We start from the raw sequence: 15,144 nt of genomic DNA, 5'->3' as shown, positions 1-15,144 counted from the left end.
TCACAGCATCCTTTTATGTTTCAAGGGCAAGGAAACGGATGTCACAGTCATCATTCACCTGCATCAGTGTCAAAGTGTCAGCACAGGGAAGAACTGGCACATAGGATGACCTTGATGTGCTGTTAGTGGAATCATTTGTGGCCTGACTTTAGGAAACTGAGTATGTCTGGGACTAGGGAAGGTCAAGTGACGTGCCCAGGACTCAGAATCTATGAAGACAAAGTCATTCCACATGGGAATCTTTCTCACAGCAGCCGAGACCAGTCTCCTTAAGTCTATACTCTCATTTGAGAAGGCGCTCACTTGCAGGGCTGTAGACAACTTTGCCTTGAAAATGAAAAGTTAGGGACAGCCCCCTCTTTGTAGTCAAAAATTCTTCTGTAACTTAGAATTGGCCGTTAATATGGTTTCCAATACAGGGGGCATTTAAGCAAGTGACATCAATGGTTGTTTGAATCTGTGAATGTGGAATCATAGATAGAAAAAAAAATAATAATCTTTCTAACAGTGCAGCAACACTGCTCACACCCAGGTTGTTCCAGGACTATTTTACTTTGTCTCCTTGGATACCGTGCTTTTGTCACCTATTCCAGGTAGGGGCTCATCCAAGAAGTGCAGCAGGAAAACAGGTGGAGAAACCTGGATGTGCTTTTTGGTTTGGGTTTTTTGTTTGTTTGTTTGGTAGGGTTTGTTTTTTGTTTTTGTTTTTTCTTATTAGGCTTTATTAGGTGAAGCTAATGTGCAGCCAGCTCTTTACTTTCAGGTGGGAGAGGAATGTGCATGATTTTTTTTTTTTTTTTTTTTTGCTTTTTGGGTCACACCCAGCGATGCTCAAGGGTTTGCTCCTGGCTCTGCACTCAGGAATTACCCTTGGCAGTGCTCAGGGGACCATATGGGATGCTGGGAATTGAACCCGGGTTGGCTGCATGCAATGCAAACGCCCTACCCGCTGTGCTATCGCTCCAGTCCCCATGTGCATGATTTTTACAAAAAAAAAAAATGAGGTTTATATAATCCTTTTAGAGTCTGAGTTGGTGATTGCTAAAGAGTAGTTGAGTTTATAATTTCGGCTTTAATTCCAGCCTGGTTAATAAATTAGCTGGTTTCCTCCACTCTCTTCCTCTGAATTTGAGACCTAGAAAATAATTAAACCTAGGATCCATCTGTAATGCCTATTGTCACCATTCTGCTTTCATTAGTTCTGTTGAAATATAGCCCAGCCCATTTTTTTAAAAATTACAAATCCTTATTTAAATTGAAATGATATGTGCCCTGGTGGACAAGGAGGGCTCCTCTAGGCATTCTAATTTTCACATTATGTGTTTGTGTGATGTAAAAAAATGATCTAATCTCTTTGTATCTTAGCTTTCTTATCAGATAAGAAACTAAGAAACGAGGTAACTAGTTGTGACTCAGATTCAGTTGTTATTTCATTTTTATGTGTGCTCATCTTTAGCTAGAAAGCAATTTATATGTAAATACACATACTACTTTTGGCATTGGCTGTGCTCTTAAATATGTTATCTGCCATTTCTGAACCATTGAGAATCCTTTAGATATGTGATTCCCAGTCCAGACCAAAACTTGATTCTAATGGTAGTATTTTAATTTTTTAAATTTTATTTTCGTTTAGTTTTTTTTAATTGAATCACAGTGAAATACACGGTTATAAAGTTGTTCATTTTTGGGTTTCAGTCATACAATGTTCCAACACTTTTCCTTCATCACTGTACATTTCCTACCACCAATGTCCCCATTTTCCCTCCCCCACACACTTGCCTACCTCAGTGGCAGGCACTTTTCTTCTTTCTCTCTAGGGGAATTATTTTAGAAAACACTATTTCTTGAGCTTCATCCCTGAAGATTTTGATACAGTAGGCCTTGAATAATGTCTGAAAATCTGTTGCTTATTGATATGATTTGAATACAAACAACCATAAGTATAGTTAAAGTGATACAACTCCCAGCTATATCACTGTTATGTTTATGGTTGACAGAGAACATATTTCTCCAGGAAGCCTTGTGTTAAGAATTAAGATTAGGAAGAACTGTCACACATACATTTTCTTTTCCTCCCCCTATTTCATACTCTCCACTTGAGACCACTAGGTCTGTCTTGGGAAACAGTTGTCAGTTACATCAGTCAGAAGCTGAAGATAATGAATGATGTAGGAAAAAAATGGCTTCTACTTTTGAGAGAATCTTCACAAATTTCACAAAAGTAAAAGCTTTGTATCTTGAAGGTGTCCAAAATCTTGATTTTTCATTTGTTTCTCTATTTAAAGAAGTCATTGTATAGCAAGCAGACTTTTTTCTTTCTAATACTATCTATACCTTTCATCTGTACACATAATAGATTATTTTTTATCTTATTTTTCTTCAACTCATTTTTTTTGAGAGGTAACATTGAACCAGTCCCAAGACAATTATTCTTTTCTTTCCAGAAGTCCAATTTAGGCAGTAAATTAGGTTGAACATATTTTTTAAAAATAATATGATAAAAGTTCTGACAAGACATAGACCAGAAAATATTCATCTCCAATTCTTTCCTGATAGTGCTATGAAATCTAAGGTTGGTTTTTCTTCTAGATACATTTCTGTATAAAAATATACAATTCTGTATGGATTAGAAGCTGTGAAGGAGGTTCTTTTAGTGTTGTTTCTGGTTACTGGTATTTCTGCCCATTCTAAGAAGCAAATGGGCATGAATAAACACCTGCATGTTGACATACATGCCTTTCCCTCTCTGTCTGATGCTTGTCTTTTCTATTTTTATCCATCAAACAAACCCAAAGAGCCCAATCATTTTCCTCTTTGTAATAAGTTGTGCCAGAAGAGTTTGCCACACTTTTCAGGCCAATCAATTCATCTTGCTCAGAGAAAAATGACAAAGAAGAAAATATAATTCACCGAAGAAAGAACAGAAGGTGAAAACAGATCTGGGCTAGAGTCAGGAAATCTGGGGGTCCAACCTCATCAATGTACCCCAATAGCTGTGCAGTCACTCTTTGAGTAAAGGGACAAGGTGAACAATGAAAAATAATTGTGAGGAATCTTCTAGCCTTTGGTTCAGATCACCTTTCAGTTGTCTGTGCTGTAGTGAGTGAAGTCATTGCTTTTTTTAAAAAAAATTTATTTATTTTTTAATTAGTGAGTCATCGTGAGGGTACAATTACAGATTTACACATTTTCTTGGGTGAAGTCATTCCTTAATCCCAGTGTTTTCCACGCAGTATATAGATTACCTGTCTTTCTTGGAGGTCAGACCATTAACGGGGACCACACAGGTAAAGCACTTAGCCCTCCTGCTTAGTTGTACTTCAGGGACAGGGTGGAGGATAGAAACTGTCAAGATCATCCAAGTCTTAGAAAAGATCATGTGAAGAACAGCTGAGGGAAGAAGAAAGTTCATCCTCTCTACAGAGGAGACTCAGAATGCAAATGCTTCCTCCTAATAAATCATTGCATGGAAGGCAGAAGTTCGGGAAAGTAGGAGGCGAAGGACTGGAAAATGCATGGCGGTTCAGTCAGTGCAAACTAAGCCTGAGATGAGGAGAGCCCAGAACAGTGTGTTGAGCAGGGTCGCCTCAGCAGGGTGGCCCTATTGGTCTGTGGGTCCTTCACAAAGGTCTTGGGGGATGTATCTCTGCACTGTGCAGAAGATGAGCTCCAGTTCAGTCTCCTGCTCGCCTCCTCCTGAACCATCTGTGGCTTCTTCCCCTCATCCTGAGCACTGCTGTGATCTCAGAAGTTTCTAGAGCATTTTATTTCATGTGAGGCTTCTCACTGGGCAAAGCCACTGGATGGATGGGCTTCTTTGTGCTTTCCCTAACAACTTCTTTCTGCCCCTCCCTACCTCTGAAGCATAATTGTTCATCGTCTTTCCAGATTTTTCTCTCTAACATTCATTCCTGATGTCACGAGGCTTTTAGAACAATTTGCTTCTCCTCTGAAAACTTCATCATGTGAGAGTCACTACTTTACTTGAGTTTTCCTTTCCTTCCTTGGGATATGGAGATTTTCCTACAACCACAGTCATGTGGGCAAGGAGTTCAATGGTGAAGGTTCAATTCCACTGACACTCAGGGGTAGGATACTGTGACAGATCAAGAAGGAGCTTTTTTGACCACTCGTTAGCAGGTTAAATAATGGTGAACTCATGCTTTCAAGGAAACCATCTTGTCTACATGATCTCAAGATTTTACAGGGAAAGAATACGGAAGAAAGGGTAGACTTCAGACCAGAGAGTTCCAAAATGAACAATAAAATTCTCTGTGGGCTGGTTGCCAAATTCTTCTCTACAAATCTAAACAAAATAAAAGGTTAGGATTTTTTTGAAAAAATTAAATGGGGATAAGTTTTTCTTATCTTTAGAGTTTAGGGTAAGCACTGGTCTGGCTTTGGGGGCTTCTCTCTAGGTTCCACCCTGCCCAGAGAACGTAGGGGGATTTCATGCCTTAACCTGGGTCTGGTTGGGTAAAATGACTGCGATTAAGGCTACAAGTCTAGTTCCTTGTGCAATAAAAAACAAGTACCTTCTGTTTGAGACCTCTCTCTAGCTTAATTTTTGGACACTTGATAGGAAGAATTTGGGCCTCTAATAACATGGCAAAGAAGGGCTGACTCTTAGAAAATTGGAGTAAGTGTTCACCAGTTTCCTTTTTGTGATACTATTGCCCATTATGTACTTGTCTTTAACAGTGTCCTTCATTAATCTCCATGAAAAAGGGCAAGATAGGAGAGAATATACCCATCAGACAGATAAGAAATATGAGGCTTGGAAAAGTGTGATTCATTTCAGCAACAGTGTTATGTGAGACATTTGGACCTGGAACCCAATGAATAATAGGGACCTGCTACTTCTATTACAAGCTTTAGGTCAGGTTGACATAAGGGAGGAGTAAAACCAAAATTCTGTCTTGCCTATGTTCATGTATGGAGTTCGTGAGTGCTGAGTAGATGCAAGGCACAGGTCCTGGACATATGAAGCACTCAGAGGTCTCTTTTTGTTCCTGAGCTGGTGTGGGAAATATTATTGGACGGAGGGATTCAGATTGTGTGATGAGTGTCTGTGCAGCCTGGGCAGCATCAAGCCAGCGTGTGAGGCTGGGGTAGCTCTGGGCAGAAAGTGGCCTCTCATCTGAGAGCCAAGAAGTCAGAGATAGTGCTCCAGGAGGAAGGAACCAACCGCAAATGTGAAGGTCTGAAAACGAAAGGAGCTGAAAAAGGTTGCGTGTGGCTGGGGCCTCAGGGATTAAGGGAAAACGAGGAAAGCAGAGGAATGTTCATAAAGTTCTAGACTCTGAGACATCAAGCCTTGCTAGCTGCAGTGGGAGCTGGTGAAGGCCGTGGGAATAAGGCTGTGACAGATTGGAGTTTTGGGGAAAACTTCTGTAGATTCCAGAGGGTGGGTGTGAAGGGACGTAGGTGCCTGATGCCAAAATGTATTCCTCTTGGTGCTTGCCTCAGTGTCCCCCCATTCTGACCCCACCTCCACACCACTCATATCTAGCCTAAGAGAATTCTGGTGTGTGTTTGGGGGTGGGGGGTCACTCTACAGCATTGCTTGTACTCTAAAGGCCACTCCCAGAAAAATTGTTATCCCTGGCCTGAAAGGTGTGTTCAGGCCCAGGCCCTGCAGTACTGGGGCCAGCAGGACCACTCCTAGCAAGACTCAGATAGCCATGTGGCACTGGGAATCCAACCCTGGGCATGGGGGATTAAACTCAGAGCCTTGTGTATGCCATACTTGCACTCCAAACCTTTGAACTATCTCCCCAGTCCCCAGAAAGACTTTAGATCTTTGTTCCTAGCGGAAAGAAATCAGTATAAAGGGGAAAGTTCAGTGGAATATTAACATTAGGGTGGCTTCATCCGAGAAAAACCACTGGCAAATACCACTCTGCCATTCCTCAGCTGTTGCAAGCACTCCCCTGAGCCTCTCACCTCTCATTTGGAAAACATAAATAATTAAATACCTTCCTTGATTCTTTATGAGAACCTTTTGAGATGATATATGTAAAGTGTCAAACATGTAGGACGCATCCAATTAATATTTCTTTTCCTGCATCTTGTTTTTCCCCTACCTTTTTTGAGGAGAGTTGTACTCAGGGCTGACTCCTAGTGCTGTGCTCAGGGACCTCTCCTGGAAAGATCAGAACCACTCCTCAGGGGAATATACGTGGGGCCTGGTACCAAACCAGGGTTGCCGTGAGCAGGGCAAGTGCCTTAACCATTGTGCTTACTATCTCTTCAACCCTCTGCCTTTTCTTAAGTAAAAGCCAGGATCGTCAGAGCCCTTCTCAGGTCAGGCCGGTAATAGTGCTGATATACTAGTTTGATCTGTTTCCTTTCTGATCTGCTGTGTCTTCTCTTTTCTAGCCACAGGTTCGACACTTGCCTCCATATTTCTTTTTGAAACTTGAGATTCCCCTCTCAACCCTTCCATGCCTCCATGGCACGCTTACTCATCTCTCACAAGTCTCTGTGCACAGATCATCTTGAGTTCTCTTATTATCTTTAAAATTCCAACTTTTCCCACCTGATGATTTCCCTGTCCTGTGTTATCCCTTGAGCTCTTCTTGCCTTAAAAAAATAAAATAAATAAATTAGACCATTTTAATGTTTGAGGTTTTTTTTCAGCATCATATACATTTCTTCCCCTCCCTCCCCCCAATTTTATTTTATTAAAGCATTGTGAGTTACAAACTTACTCATAGTTGTGTTTGGACAGACAGTGTTCCTTTGTTGATCCCACCACCAGTGTCACCATCCCTCTACCAGAGTTCCCAGGTTCCCTCTCCTCCCCTGACAGGCACCTTATAAGCTTGGTTGTTAAAGTCTGGGTCTTGTGATTTCAGTCAGTGCTGTTGACTCTGTGGGTTAGAGACAGTGCTACTGTTCCTTCACACCAGTGATGTATCTGACCCCCTTGACCTCTGCCCCTGTTGCTTCTCATCCATCTCACCTCCCGTTCCCTTCACTCTTCACTCTCTCTCACCTTCTCTCGGTGTTCTGGGCTGAGGATGACCTAGGCATCTCCCCTTTAAACCACTGCCTTTCTTCATCCAGTTACTCTAAATACCACATATAATGATGTCATCCTGTGTTTGTCCTTCTTTTTCTGGTTTGCTTCATTCACCATGATGTCTTCCAGTTCCATCCAAGTTGCAACAAATTGCTTGAGTTCATCATTCATTACAGCTGTGTGGGATTGAATTGTATATATAGACCATATCTTCATGATCCACTGATCTGTTGATGGACATCTAGATTTATTCCAAATCTTAGCTACTGTACTGAGAGCTGCAATGAATAATGGTGTGTATAAGTCCTTTTTAAATAATGTTTTTCTGTCCAGGGGGTGGATACCCAAAAGTAGAATGCTGAGTTATATGGAAGCTCAATTTTAAGTTTACTGAGAACCCTCCATACCATTTTCCATAGGTATTTAACCAGACAATATTCCCACCAGCAGTGAATGAGAGTTAGTTTTTCACTACATACCTGCTAACACAGATTGTTCCCATTATTTTTTTTTTGGTTTTTTTTTTTCAAATTTTCATCAGTTTTATTTTTTTTTTTAAAAAAAGGTTAGATAAACTTTGACATAGCCAAAATCTCAGTAGTCTTAAGTAGAGTATATAGAGTGAGATTATATGTCTCCATAATAGATTTATTTTTATTTCAAAACTTTTTTTTAATTAATTAATTTATTTTTAATTCGTGAATCACCATGAGGGCACATTTACAGACTTATACACTTTTGTGCTTATGCTTCCCTCATACAAAGTTTGGGAACCCATCCCTTCACCAGTGCCCATTCTCCACCACCAGTAAACCCAGTGTCCCTCCCACCCTCCCCGATCCCATCTCCCCCCACCCCGCCCTGCCACTGTGGCAGGGCATTCCCTTCTGTTCTCTCTCTCTAATTAGCTGTTGTGGTTTGCAATAAAGGTGTTGAGTGGCCACTGTGCTCAGTCTCTAGCCCTCATTCAGCCTGCAACTCCCTTCCCCCACATGGCCTTCGACTACATTATAGTTGGTGATCCCTTCTCTGAGTTGCCCTTTCCCCAGAATGTGAGGCCAGCCTCCAAGCCATGGAGTCAACCTCCTAGTACTTATTTCTACAATTCTTGGGTGTTAGTCTCCCACTCTGTTATTCTATATACCCTAGATGAGCGCAATCTTTGTATGTCTGTCTCTCTCTTTCTGACTCATTTCACTCAGCATGAAACTTTTCATGCCCATCCACTTAACTACAAAATTCATGACCTCCTTTTTTCTGACAGCTGCATAGTATTCCATTGTATAGATGTACCAAAGTTTCCTCAACCAGTCATCCGTTCTGGGGCATTCGGGTTTTTTCCAGATTCTGGCTATTGTAAACAGTGCTGCGATGAACATACATGTGCAGATGTTGTTTCGATTGTACTTTTTTGCCTCTCTGGGATATATTCCCAGCAGTGGTATTGCTGGGTCAAATGGGAATTCAATATCTAATTTTTTGAGAGTCGTCCAAATTGTTTTCCAGAAGGGCTGAACCAGTCGGCATTCCCACCAGCAGTGAAGAAGGGTCCCTTTCTCCCCACATCCTCTCCAACAGCGGTTGCTTTTGTTCTTTTGGATGTGTGCTAGTCTCTGTGGTGTGAGGTGGTATCTCATGGTTGTTTTGATCTGCATCTCTCTGATGATTAGTGATGCAGAGCACTTTTTCATGTGCCTTTTGGCCATTCGTATTTCTTCCTTGGTAAAGTTTCTGTTCATTTCTTCGCCCCATTTTTTGATGGGGTTGGATGTTTTCTTCTTGTAGAGTTCAACCAGTGCTTTATATACCATTGATATCAACCCCTTATCTGATGGGTATTGTGTAAATATCCTTTCCCATTCTGTGGATGGTCTTTGTATTCTGGTCACTGTATCTTTTGCGGTGCAGAAGCTTTTTAGTTTAATGTAGTCCCATTTGTTGATCTCTGTTTTTACTAGATTGCTTAGTTCTGTGTCACCTTTGAAGATACCTTTATCTTCAATATCGTGGAGGGTTTTGCCGACCTTGTCTTCAATGTACCTTATGGTTTGTGGTCGAATGTTGAGGTCTTTAATCCATTTTGATCTGACTTTTGTGCATGGTGTCAGGTCAAGGTCTAAGCCCATTTTTTTGCATGTGGTTGTCCAGTTGTTCCAGCACCATTTGTTGAAGAGACTTTCCTTGTTCCACTTCACATCTCTTGCTCCCTTATCAAAGATTAGATGATCATACATTTGGGGTTGTGTGTAGGGATATTCCACCCTGTTCCATTGGTCTACGGCTCTGCCTTTGTTCCAGTACCATGCTGTTTTAATTGTTACTGCTTTGTAGTAGAGTTTGAGGTTGGGGAGGGTGATGCCTCCCATCATCTTTTTCCCAAGAATTGTTTTAGCTATCCGTGGGCGTTTGTTGTTCCATATGAATTTTAGGATTGCTTGATCCATTTCTTTGAAGAATGTCATGGATAGGGAGAATCAATATTGTCAAAATGACAATACTCCCCAAAGCATTGTTCCCATTATTTTTGGTATGTGCCATCCTCACTAGTGTGAGATGGTGCTTCATTTTGTTTTGATTTGGATTTTCCTAATAATAAGTGATGGTGAGCCTTTTTTCATATGCCTGTTGGCCATCTGTGAATCTTCTCAGAGAAGTTACTATTGATTTACTTTCTGCAGTTTTTGATGAGGTTTTTGGACTCTTTTGTTGCTGATCTTTGTGAGCACTTTATATATCCTGTATATCAATCCTTTATCTGTTATGATGACCACAAATATTTTCTCACATTCAGTTATCTGTCTTTAGTTTTAGCCAATGCAGAAAGTCTTTAATTTGATATAGTCCCATTTGTTTATTTTTCATTCTATCACCTTTGCCAGTCGCATTGTATCACTGAAGACAACTTTAAGGTCCAAGTCTTGGAGTGTTCTGCCTATATTTTTCTCAATATATTTTATAGATTATGATCTGATCTCAAGGTCTTTTATCCACTTTGAATCGACTTGTATGTAAGGTGTGAGATATGGATTCGGTTTCAATTTTGTACACATGGTTATCTAATTTTGCCAGCACTGTTTGTTGAAAAGACAGTTTTTATTTTATGTTTGAAGCACCTTTGTCAAAAATTTACTCCACCACATATGTGGGGGTTCACAATATACATATGTGGGTTTTTTTGCTGATTATTAGGCTTTTTGGTAGTCAGTGGTGCTTTTCTTGATTGCCATGTAGTCTTCCATAATTATAAGGAGTTATTTGTATGAACCTGCTGTGTCAAACCAGTAACACTGCATTTATGCAACCGTCATTTTCAATATTGTTGGTAACCTAGGCATATTCCCCCAAATAATCTTGCCTTCCCATGTGACAAGGCCCAACTCACTTATATTCTCTTTAATAATATCTCTTGATAAAAACCAAAGTTGTATATAGTAGAGATGAGTGATTCTTCTTTATACCAAGTATTGGCAGGCAAAAAGTACCTTTCAGTTCAAGGGGTGTTATATGGGTTTTTTGAAACATAAATTCATTGGCCTAATGAATCTTTCATATTTAGGTGGTTTTCATGTTTATGCCATCTCCAACAAAGCAGCTTTAGTAACCATCCTCTTCCATGCTCTTTCTCTTTTTTTCTTCTTGAATAACTTTTAATATTTCTGTATCTCCCTGGACATGAACTTTGGGCAGAGGAAATTTTTACCATTTTCCAACTTTCTCTTTTCATTTTTATTTTATCATATTGGAAAGAACTTTAGCTCCAAATTGTCACTCTTTGTCCAGCAGATACACAGAACTGCTCCTTGTAGCGACATTTCATCATTCTTTTGTTTGGTGTTTCTCTTTTCATGCATATTAAGTCTTTTTTTAATTTATATTTTTTCAGCTCCAACCCAAGCTGGAGGAGCGATAGTACAGCGGCAGCAAGGGCTGGAGCGATAGTAAAGTTACTATTAATGTTTTTACATACATATATAAGCAAAAATATATATGTATATATTCTTAGTTTGATTGTAGATAAGTGAGGAGTGAGAAGGGGGCCACCTCCCTACATGCCACCTGCACGGCAGAGCCTGGCAAGCTACCCATGACATGTTCCATATGCCAAAAACAGTAACAACAAGTCTCACAATGGAGATGTTACTGGTGCCCGCTCGAGCAAATCAATGAGCAACAGGATGACAGTGACAGTGATACAGTGATTTTCTCAGCATGGGACTGTTTATGGTTAGAGCTTTGCTTTCAGACTAAATCATTTTTTGCTTTCTTTGAATGTTTATTAGCCTCTTGACCTTCTTTTTTTTTTTTTTGTTTTTGGGTCACACCTGGCGATGCACAGGGGTTACTCCTGGCTCTGCACTCAGGAATTACTCCTGGCGGTGCTCAGGGGACCATATGGGATGCTGGGATTTGAACCCGGGTCGGCTGCATGCAAGGCAAACGCCCTACCCGCTATGCTATCACTCCAGCCCCAAGCCTCTTGACCTTCTTTCTCACTGTTTTTCCTATGGTAACCTAAAAGATACCCACAGTGCTTATGGTATAACTCAATATGTTCATTTTGTGGCTTCAGGGCTGCCTGGTATAGCCGCCATGACATCAATAAACTCCAGACATTTGGCTCTCAGAGATCGAGAAGCAACATCCACACAACACATGACAGGAAGTTCTTCTCACCTCCAGTGATTTCTTTTTATTTAAATATAAATTATATTTAATCATATCTTCCCTAACAAGCCCATGTACTCTACTAGGATAGGAAGTGGGTTTTTTCTAGCATACTCATTGCCACTAACAATTGCTTCAGTGCTTCCAAGAATGCCTGGCACACTCGCAGTTCTCGCTGGAAGTTTGTTGAATGACTAGAAGCATAACATGCTCAATTTGCAGCCATAGACAGTGTCAAGATATTGGGATCTGGACGAGCAGTGATACTGACAGATCTTAATTACCATTCGAGGGCTTTCCTGCTACTTGATTGCCTAACACACCTGATCACTGAAGTAATAGTCAAGATTTCTAACCCTTTATTCTTTATTGAGGGAGGACTGGCTCTTTGTCTCCTTAATAGGCTATATTTTAGGAAGAAGGTTTAACCCTTTGAAGCTCTTTGAAGGTCTATGTTTAACACAGACGCTCTGGTTGACTTGCAGTTCTGCTAAGAGGTGTGAAAACCAACATTTTCTCCTTTAGCAACCCCACCATTACTGCTGTTGGACAACTTCAGTTGTTTTTCTTCTTTGTTTTCTTCCTGGTCTCCCACACAGATTTTAAAAGAAGAGAATGAAGTATTTTGAATATTTACTCGAGTATTTGTTGTTGGCAAATAGGCAAAGAGCTACAGGAAGATAAAACAAGGGCCACTTTCCATGATATCCATACCTCATGGAGGAGATCATAAATAAATATAATGCAAAAGAGAAAAGCAATTTCATATCCACCTACAATCTAATTTAACTAGATGGAAGAAAAGCGTGAGTTCATAAAGTTCAAGACCAATTTTGGTACAGGATAAAGAGATGTGCTGTTTTCTGTCCCTTATTTCTCTTAATCCTTATGACCTGTGAGGAAATGACCTAATATCCAGTACAAATTAAAAAAGTAAACTTCAGAGTGGAGGTAATTTGCCTAATGGCTTATACCCTGGAAGCCAGGAATGAGGTTACTTCCCAATAGTTCTATTTGGAAAAAGTAATTAAGAATTTAGAATGATTGCTCACTAATGTACACAACTCAGATTTTTAGTGAAATTGATTAAAAATTTAATAAACACCTAGTGTTCAGTGTTGTATTCAGAGATAGGCTTATTAAAGGGCACATAATAATTTGGGGAAGATTATCTCTGAGTTCATGTGGTTTCAAACATTCTTCAAGTTTCACTTTCTCATTGCATATGGGTTTGGCATGATTCAAAGAAAATAAGATTCTTGCCTACAGTCCTACTTTGAAAGTACTCACATTGGTTGGTAGTATGTTTTGAAATTTTGCCTTTTTCTTCCCCCTAGTCTATATACACAACACAATGTATTTTATCCTCAGAAATGAGGTGAGACAAGTTTGGTGAGTTGTTCCATGCTAAGCAAAAAATTAGAGGTGGGTCTAGGTAAAGAGGAATAATTCCACTACTGTACAACCTACCTTTATTTAATTTTAGCTCCCCTGTCTTTAGGGAGCAAAGGTATACTGTGCAGACCTTGCCTGCTTTAAGTAAGAATTTGTGAGTTTTTGTTTCTAGTTTCTGACAACTGGAATCCTGTCCACATAGTTGCAGTGACTCATGAATTTTTAGCTCAGTGTTCCGTGGTGTTGGGGGGGCGGAGAGAGAGGGGGGGAGGGAGGGAGGGATGGAGAGCGAGAGGCAGAGGAAGAGAGGGAGAGAGGGAAAAAGAAAGAGGGAGAGAAAGGGAAGAGAGAGGGAGAGAGAGGGAGAGAGAGGGAAGAGAAAGGAAGAGAGAGAGAGAGAGAGAGAGAGAGAGAGAGAGAGAAAGAAGCTACTTCTATTTGCAGTTATCTTTTCCATTCCTTAGTGCTTGGGTAAACCACATCAGACTCTGTATGTGAACCAATATTGGTATGTTGGGGTCTGGAGTTGAGTTTAAGCATGTGTCATAACCCATTTCTGTTTGTTCAGCCAGCAGAACTGGTTTGCCTGATCTCAAAGATCAACCATCTTGTGGAATCTGTTTTTTATTTTCACTCAGGCGTGTGTTAAACCTTATTCTTGAAACAATAAGAAATGTTTTATTAAACAGCCTCTCACTGGCATTATTGTCTCATGATTCCCTAGGCAGGTGCTGCTCAGGTGCCATTGTCTCATCCCATTGACGACAAGGACCGAAAAGGAATAAATCAAGACCCAAAGCACCTGAATAGGACTGACAATGGGGAATTAGTGATGTGCCTGGCACGGTGTGGAGCATCCTTCTGAACCCTCTCTTCTACTTCGTTCCCGCAGCTCTGGCCTTAAGATATTGCAGTTGGACACTGAAGACTTCCTGAAGCAAAATAAGACTTTAGTTGCATAACTGAACAGTCTGATTTTGTTTTGTTCTTGAATATTTCAATCATCTGGACTATTACAATTTTTGGCTTTGGTAATTTAAGCCATATTGGTTACATTTATTTTTTTGAACACTTTTCAAAATGATTGACTTAAGTTTCTTGACGGAGGAGGAGCAAGAGGCTATCATGAAGGTTCTGCAGCGTGATGCAGTCCTGAAGATGAAAGAGGAAGAGAGAGTCAGGTAAGTGGCCAGAGGTGCCCTGGATGTGGGAAGGAGGAGGTCAGTCAGAAGACAGATACTGTTTTCTCAATCATAGGCGGGAGTTCTGACTTGGAGTCTAAACTCATGGGTTCCAGTTTTAGGTTAACATACTAGACAGAACTTTTTTCTCCTTTATGTCTCTTAGTTTATCCTTTAGGACTCATGCCTCAAGTAGTTTTGATTAAATACCTAACTTAGGGTGAGAAAGATAAGAAGGAGGAAAGGCACTTGTCTTGCTTGACTCTGGTTCTAATCCCCAGTATCGTATATCTCATATATATCATATACCTAATCCCCAGTCCCTGAAGCACTGCCAAAGGTCACTCCTGAGCATGGCTGTATGTGGCCCCCAAATGCAAAAAACAACCCTCAAAAACCCCTAAATTAGCCAGCCAGTGATGTGGCTCAGTGTGGATTCCACTCTTTGCATGTGTGGGGCCTTGGATCCCTGGCATCACAAAAATGAATAAACACCAAAACCTAACTAAACTCCTATAACTTATAAAACACTGAATTAAAAATGAAATATATATATCTATAAAAATGAAATACAAATGCATCCAAAAGTGTTTATCCACTTTTTTTTCCAAACTGAATTCACTTACTTTCACTGAATCATGGGAGTGTTTTAAATTTCAAAAATAAATTGAAAAATAACTCACATTTCTGCATATTTCCAGAAATGTTTGAATTGGCTTCAACAGCTATTAAAATTGGCTCTGGGCCAGTTTCCATCTGTGTCACACACACGAAAAAGAGTGAAAAGAGAGACTTTGGCACATGGTTCTTGTTAGGAGGATCCCAGGTGTTCCTGGTCAGTGTTTCCACCCGTTTCTCTCACCTGTGAGCCAGTGG

The 15,144-nt window shown here is 40.3% G+C and overlaps 1 protein-coding gene and 1 pseudogene across 1 annotated transcript in view; one reads left to right on the top strand and one right to left on the bottom strand.

Moving 5' to 3' along the window:
* Positions 1 to 15,144, top strand: part of SYTL2 (synaptotagmin like 2) — a 138,261-nt gene that overhangs the window by 54,632 nt on the left and 68,485 nt on the right. Inside the window, 1 exon segment of the mRNA XM_055144848.1 lies at positions 13,812 to 14,268. Within this exon segment, the coding sequence (XP_055000823.1) occupies positions 14,168 to 14,268 (101 nt within the window). The 5' untranslated portion in view covers positions 13,812 to 14,167.
* On the bottom strand, positions 10,301 to 11,624 carry LOC101537841 (ribosome biogenesis protein NSA2 homolog; annotated as a pseudogene).

This window comes from Sorex araneus, chromosome 1 (genome assembly GCF_027595985.1).
Source record: "Sorex araneus isolate mSorAra2 chromosome 1, mSorAra2.pri, whole genome shotgun sequence".
Taxonomy (NCBI): domain Eukaryota; kingdom Metazoa; phylum Chordata; class Mammalia; order Eulipotyphla; family Soricidae; genus Sorex; species Sorex araneus.
This window is presented reverse-complemented; position numbering and strand designations above follow the sequence as displayed.